Source organism: Megascapheus bottae, chromosome 21, assembly GCF_031878675.1.
Source record: "Megascapheus bottae isolate mThoBot1 chromosome 21, mThoBot2.hap1, whole genome shotgun sequence".
NCBI classification, from domain to species: Eukaryota; Metazoa; Chordata; class Mammalia; order Rodentia; family Geomyidae; genus Megascapheus; species Megascapheus bottae.
Genome location: NC_143529.1, coordinates 2,956,474 through 2,964,219, shown reverse-complemented (window position 1 = coordinate 2,964,219; position 7,746 = coordinate 2,956,474). Strand labels below are relative to the sequence as shown.

At 37.4% G+C, this 7,746-nt stretch overlaps 1 protein-coding gene across 4 annotated transcripts in view; it reads right to left on the bottom strand.

Annotated features, from left to right (window-relative positions):
- Mfsd6 (major facilitator superfamily domain containing 6) overlaps positions 1-7,746 on the bottom strand; it is a 54,743-nt gene that overhangs the window by 3,602 nt on the left and 43,395 nt on the right. For all 4 annotated transcript variants that reach the window (XM_090354486.1, XM_090354487.1, XM_090354488.1 and 1 more), the window contains exons 4-5: positions 1,567-1,728; positions 609-707 (exon numbers count right to left, since the gene is read on the bottom strand). In XM_090354486.1, coding sequence (XP_090210612.1) covers positions 609-707; positions 1,567-1,728 — 261 coding nt within the window. The remainder of the gene's footprint in view (positions 1-608; positions 708-1,566; positions 1,729-7,746) is intronic.

Sequence of the window (7,746 nt, the reverse complement as noted above, 5' to 3'; positions counted from 1 at the left end):
TGTTCAAGGCTAGTGCTCCTCCACCTGAGTCACAGCTCCACTTCTGGCTTTCTGCTCATTCATCAGAGATAAGCATATCATGGGTTTTCCTGCCCCGGCTGGCTCTTAACCACAATCCTCAGATCTCTCTGCCTTCTGAGTAGCTAAAATTACAGGGATGAATTGCCGGCACCAGGCTTATATGCAAGTTTTAATCAAGTCCGTACTTGGTTCAGGGGGAACGTCAAGTTTCAGGTGTAGACTTCCTTCCTTCCAAGGGAAGGCGAAGGCATAAAGATTAATAACACCACTGCTATCCCTAGCAGTAAAATTTCTATTATCTGTGTATGCATGCAACTTGTATTTGAACTCCCTGCAGAATGCCAGAAGAATTTAAACCAGTGCCTTAAATACAACAACTAAGAAAACTAAGCTGCTATTTAATATAACTACTATTTTTCTTTGGCATTGTAGGTGGCTTCCCTCTAGCTGGTACATGAGTTCACTGGCATACAGCAGACCTATTGGATACAGTTACTACTTACAGGGATTTGGAGGGTGGGCTGGGAGTGGGGGAAGAGCTGTAGAATTCCTATAGCTTGCATCATTGAGAAAGAATGGGAATGTACCTTCTTCTTCATCTGGCACTGCCAACCACTGGATCAAGGCAAAGAGCAGGAGGATCACCAGGCAGGCCATGCCAATTCCTCGGAAGGTTGCAGCGGCCCCTTTGGAAACAAACAGAGCTCTTTGCAGAGTCATATTAGGAAATAAGAGAGCCTTCATCTATAACTCAATGTTCTCAAGTTCTGGGCAGAGGAAAGTGCTTTCCATTAGCTCCAGATTATGGAAAGAAAGACAGATGGCAGGAGACCCTGGTGCTGGTTTTGGTTCTGAGGCCAATTAATTTATAAAACTGCATGTATAAAGGACTGTCCCTAAGCACCTTCTGTGACGACATGGTAATATTCAATAGCACTTACCCACCTAGTAACAAACAGCCAGATTCAGCTGTAGTTGGAAGAGTAGAGCTTAAGTCCTGCTAGGAATGCCCAGAGCCCCTCCCACAGATGACAGAGTAGTCAAGAACTCTGGAGCAGAATAATGTCGCTCCACCTTAGCTCCGTATTTCCAGTGAAGGAGGTGTGATGTGGCAGGCTGGGTTACACAGATGTACTGACATGAACAACATGAGTGAACAAGTTACATTTTCCTGGTTCAAAGTCTCCTGAGGGCATTGGATAGGAGTGAGGAATTCTCTTTTCTTTTGCATTATTACCAGCAGGTTTTCAGTCCCACACTTGAAACCTCAAGCAAGGATATTCTCTTTTGATAATATCCTGTAAGGTATCTGTGTACTGTGGTAGGTTGTGCAGTTGTGAGTTGACTGTAGTTTTGTTTTTAAAAATATTATTGGTTGTAATCTTAAACACCGAAGCATATGCCTCACAAATATGACTACCATTACATCTGAAAAAGAATACTACAGTTTAGTTTCTGGTAGTCGTTAGCAATAACTTCAATGCCTATTAAGATATTGCTCAAAACCAAACATTTTTGTCAAAGAAAGAAGAAAGCCATTCTTACCAAAGTAATTGACTAGCACACCTCCGATCATGGCCCCACAGCCTCTCCCCAGGCCCAGGTGAAGGCCCTGCAGGATGCCCTGGGCAGATGTCCTCAGCTCAGGGGGAACAGCAGCACTGAGGTAAGAAATGCATGCTGCCCAGATGGCCGCGTGTGTCACTCCTGGGGAAGAATGAATGTCTGCTCAGAACTCCTAGGTTGTTCTGAAATGTCAACTACTTACCTAGATCCCCATTATAATAGAACACAATCACATATGCATATATTAGCATGAGAGTTATTCTATAGCATAATATACATCACAAAATTTACCATCTTGGCCATTTTTAAATATACAATTCCAGTGTATTAAGTACACTTCCAATGTTGTGCAACTATCATCACCGACGAGGAGAGCGATCCATGAGAAATGAAAGGCAGAAGAGGAATCTTCTAGGCTTCTGTTTGAAGAATCTAAAAGAGGGCCAGAAGTGTGGCCTAGTGGTGCAGTGCTTGCTTAGCATGCATGAACCCCTAGGTTCAATTGCTAGGTACCAAATACACAGAAAAAACTGGAAGTGGTGCTGTGACTCAAGTGGTAGAGGACTGGCCTTGAGAAAGCTCAAGGATAGTGCTCAGGTCCTGAGCTCAAGCCCAGGACTGGCAAAATAAATAAATCTAAAAGATACAGGACATGAAGAAAAATCTCTGAATGAAAGTTCTAGCTACAAGTCTAAAGAAAGAAGGCTGCTAGAATGCCAAAGCAAAAGACTTGAGAGAACAGGGCTTCTTGCAAGGGGTGGGGCTATGAGCGTGGGAAGGAACTTCAGACACTGTCAGATGGTTCCTGTGAAATGTTTAAAAGCATGTGTAGAAGCTCTCTAAAGCCAAGCAGAGAATATAGACAACAATACTCTGAACCCATATGAGAGTGTGAACAATATCTCTTCCCGACAGCTAAACTGGAAAACCTCTTGATTCCTGTGGCTGGTACTCAGGGGGGGTTTACATTAATGTTAAAAGTCATTAGCTCTAGACTCCACATTGTTCTGGTCCCCCAATCTATCTTTTCCCTTCGTTTTAGAATTGAATTATTTTCAGTATGGCAAGTTTACTATAGAGAGAAATAGAAAAAGACATATTTCCTGATCTCCATGCAGGAAACAGGAGATAAAGGTACCTAAGTAATCTTAAGGGTAAGACCCAAGTGGTAGAGTGCCTGTCTAACAAACATGAGGCACTGAGTTCATTTCCCAGTGATACCAAAAGGAAAAAAAAACCATGGTGTTGATTTCTTTTCAAACCTTTATTATTTTCAATATTGCTATTATTTAGTAGTAGTTGTTGTATAAAGTTTGAAAGTATCCCAAGGAAATTAATTTATTCAAAATTAGATTTAATAATAAAATTTAAATTTGTGGATTTACATTTAAGAAATGATTTCTGAAGACTAAAAATCACATTAAATTGTTAGGGATTGATTTGACTACTGACTATGAGCAATCAATTGCAAGATTTACAAGTAGACAAAGATGGACCCATGCATATACAACTATAACATTAAAATATATTTTGTTTATAGATCAAATATAATTCTTGAAATTATTCTGTAAGCAGAAAAGTTGTGTATATCCACAAATATCAATAATAATGCTCTTTTTCCCTCCCTTCATCTCTCTACTTTTTCTTCAGAATTGGGTTTTCTAAAACTTTGAGTCTTCTAAGATAATTAAAGCATTTTTCAGCACAATGACTTTAGTCAGGATACTTCTAAGCTATTTGTAGAATATGTCGGCTGGCATTTGTGACACTTGTAAAACATTCTTACCAGCCAGATTTTTAGAGATTCCTTATTGTTTTGGAGGACTGATTTAATAACTATACTTTAGCAACTTATAGCATTAACTGAAAAAATAATAAACCATATAGTAAATTCTTTCACCTCTAGTACTTTAGCAGAAGAATGAAAGCTAATCTTCCCATATTTTCCAGGGAAGATATAGGATTAAAATTAATTTCTATGAAATATCTTATTTAATTGTGTGAGGAAGTGGCACTGTAGCTCAAGTGGTAGAGCACTAGCCTTGAGCTGAAGAGGTCACGGACATCACCCAGGCCCTGAAAAAATCAATTACATGTATCCCACATCCTAAAAAAAAAAATAATTAGCAAAACTAAGCAATTGAAGGAATTGGGTTGATAATAGAACCTCAAAGAGATTTTGTTAATAATCTCAAACTTTTGCCTGTGTTTTACTACATTTGTTCTGGTCCTTTGATGTTACAATTTACCATTTTCTACAAAGCAAGAAATCGTAGCAATTGTGCTACCTAAACAACTTCCTTGTAAAATTTAGGAAGTAAAAACAGCATACAATAGGAAAATAATAGTTCTACTCTCTCCTTAGAGAGCTGTGTAAAAGCAATAGATGATGATTCTCTGTATAGTGAAGTAAAGTCAAGTTTATTTTGTGTCATGTACACTAGATCTACAAACTTTTAAGCATTTAGGTATGAGATCTCTATGTTGCTAAATCAATAAAAATAAGATGCTATTGCCCCACCTGGTAACAAGAGTATCAAGTTGACTCTCCTATAACATTGGTGATCTGTCATAAATCTACAGATATAGCTTGAATAGCAGTTCATCAGAATTTATGCGATAGGTGCTTAATAAATATGTGGTTGACAATAAATGACTATTCAAGACCACATAGGTCATGCAAACTATCCTTTCTTACCTTTACTGGGATTCCAAGGATTAGCTTTGAGACCTAATGGATATAGAGATATTTCCATAGTACTTGCTGCCAAAAACGTATCTATTTACAGCTATGTTGCCCTTGAATAACCTAGAATCACTAAAAATAATTAACAATGCCATTTTCCATTACTAATATTTCACAGCCTGCTCTACAGAGAATTTTCACAGATTATTTCATTTACTTCTTCCAGTCACAGGCACTATTTTTTCTCCCTTTTTAAAAAAGAAAACTGAGCTATAGGGAGATTTGAGTGCTTTCTTCAATGCTACAGTCACCAAAACAGTGGAATAGGATCTGAATCTAAGATGTCTTAAGTTCAGAACTGTTTAAATGCTACACCACATGTCCTCATAATAACTATTCAATGTTCTATAATATGTGGGAACTGTCGGTTTAGAGAAGTTTTATTTATAGTATCAAGCATAATCAATTATCTCGTTTGGGGGTTTTTTTGTTTTTTGTTTTTTTTAGCTGGTCCTGGAGCTTGAACTCTGGCCTGGGCACCATCCCTGAGCATCTTTTGCTCAAGACTAGAACTCTGCTACTGAGCCACTTCTGGCTTTTTTCTGTGATTAACTGGAGATAAAAGAGTCTCACAGACTTGCCTGCCAGGGCTGGCTTCAAATCATGATCCTCACCTCTCAGCCTCCTGAGTAGCTAGAATTATAGATGTGATCCACTGGATCCTGGCTCCTATCTGCCTTCTTAAATAGATAATCTTACTACCATTTTCCCTCCCTAAAAAGCTGATATATTTTGCACATTATCATTTTTTTTTATTTGGGGCTTGAGCTCAGGGCCTAAGCACTGTCCTTGGACTTTCTCTAGGTTAGAGCTCTACCATGTGAGCCACAGCTTCCAGATTTTTCTATGTATGTGGTACCCGAGGAATTGAACCCAAGTCTTCATGCATGCTAGACAAATACTCTACCACTAGGCCAAACTCCTGGCCCAGATTATCAAATTTCTAATATGTTTCCCCGAACTCATAACCTTATAGTATTCAACAGTAGCATCAGATTCTGCAACATGAATTTCAAAGTTGTTTATTCTTAGTCCACAGAACTGCTCTACTGCAGTTAACAGCATGTAGATGCTGAGGGGGAAAATCCCTTTTCCTCTTTTACACAGCTGCTTTTTGTAAAATACTGCTTGGCCTGGGGAATCAGGTCACAATGACATCCAAGTATTGGGAACTTGGATTCTCTTGTTTTCTTATTTCTGCTAGTGGTGTATGCCCACTGAATAAAACAGAGTTAACCCATTAGCACATGCACACAGAATCAGTTTTGAAAAACATTTTCCACCAATAGATAAAAGTATATATTTTAATTAGTTTGGTGCACTTCTCAAGTACAAGGTTTAGAAAAAATGCTTCTGAAACATCAACCTAGTGGATATCAATAAGACTGCTTTTCCTAAGGAAAAACCTGCTAGGGCAGTCAGTAAACAAAAGAGTCTAAGTTTCAGGGTCTTAAGGGCTTTCTACAATGTTGGTCAAATAATTTGAGAACACGTGGGTGCTAAACTATGGATGCAATTATATATATCTGAAGAACAACTCAGAAAAAGAGATAATATGGATACAATTGCCAGAAAAGGATTTGGGGATAGAAGATACTTCACTTGCATAGCATATAGACAAAGTAATTTTTACTTTGAAGAAAATGACATATAAGAACTTGAAATATCTGTAAAATAGAGGGTGATAAAGGATACAACGATCATAATTCATGAGATTTGGGGATAAAGGTTAATTTTAATATTAATGCCAGTACTTCTGTATGCATTTATCAACTGAAATAAACTCAGATATTGGTCTATTGTAGTTGTAACAGAACCACTTGTGCTTTAAGGGTTAATAAGCCAGAGAGAAAATTTCCAAAGTGGATGATAACAGATTAGCATTATGTCTAGCATTTCCATTTAGATAAGAGTTAGATAATAATCCTCTTATTTTTCTACACTCTATGAGAACACAAGAGGAAAGAAGACATGATTCTTACTTAGCTGAATAAGCCTGCTGTATAAATCAAACACAATAAAGCCTCGTAAATGTCAGCTTGGGCCCTCCTACTTATGACATTCAAAAGCCATCTTTCATCAAAATCTTAACCCAGCCCCCACTGGTACAGCATCCCACAAGGAGAACGCTTACTCAGACCTTATTTTCACTCCTCAGTGTTGCAGGTATTAATTCAAGTAATTCAAAAGGACTTCTTTAGTTGTAGAAGCACTGGTCTGGCTTTACTCTCCTTTAAACACATTCTGATAGCAAGAATAATTTTGATCCCTTTCATCTCTTAAGTTTTACAAAGATTATGACAGCCAATACCCCAAACAGGAAAGGGACATAACAAATTTGAGCCTGATTATTATCACATGTTTATATTTCTATCAAAATCAAAGACGTTTAAATGCTTTCTGTGCAAATGTAAAAAATTTTAAGTGAGATCTTGAGGAGTAAATATACATGAATCTTCCCACTATCACCATCATACAGCAAAAGGCATAAGGCACTTAAACCTTTTTAAAATGAGTTACAGATATCTTGTGGGCAAGAAATATATCTTAAGTTTATATACATACAGACATATAAACATACATACATACATACCTACATACATTCATACACACACACACACGCGTGCGCGCGCGCACACACACACACACACACACACACACACACACACTGCTATTAGTTTCTGAAAGGATTAGGTCCCATCAAATGTGATAAAAAGATCCTGAGAAAGAAATGACATAATCACAAAGAGCACTGAATGCCTGCACCACCTCTTTCCTATGACCCTGTAAAAAAAGGAAATTTGCCTCTTTTTCACCCTAACTGCTAACTTTTAGATTTTTAAGTCTAAAAGCATGTCAAAAGAGTATCTCTATTTATGAATTAATTAGTATTTGTGTCAAATCAATCATGAATTTGATGGTCATTTTACAAATTGTCCCACAAGTTTTTAAAAATATAATTTTAATGTTATTATTAAGGTATTATACAGAGAAGTTACCATTTCATAAATCAGGTAATAAGTACATTTATTTTTTGGACAATGTCATCCCTTTTTTCACTCACTCTCCCTCAAGTTTCCCCTCTGGTCCTTGCCCACAAATTATATCGTTCATTTTCCACATAGTGTATACTGAGTAACATGATTGCATGTGTTCACCTTTCCTCCCTCCATTTCTGTGCTCCTAAAAAGAAACAAAAACCTGAAAACAAACCAAACATCACCACCATCACAACAATACCCAGGTTTCCATTTCTTGGAATTTATTTTGATAAATAGTATTTTACATGTTCAGAAGTTATACCTTTATGTTCCTTCCCTGAAGGTATCCTCCTTTAGTCTGTGTGTGAATGCCTAGAATCTTTTATAGGTTATTGTGTCCAGTTGTATTTTAGATCTAGCTTCCACATATGA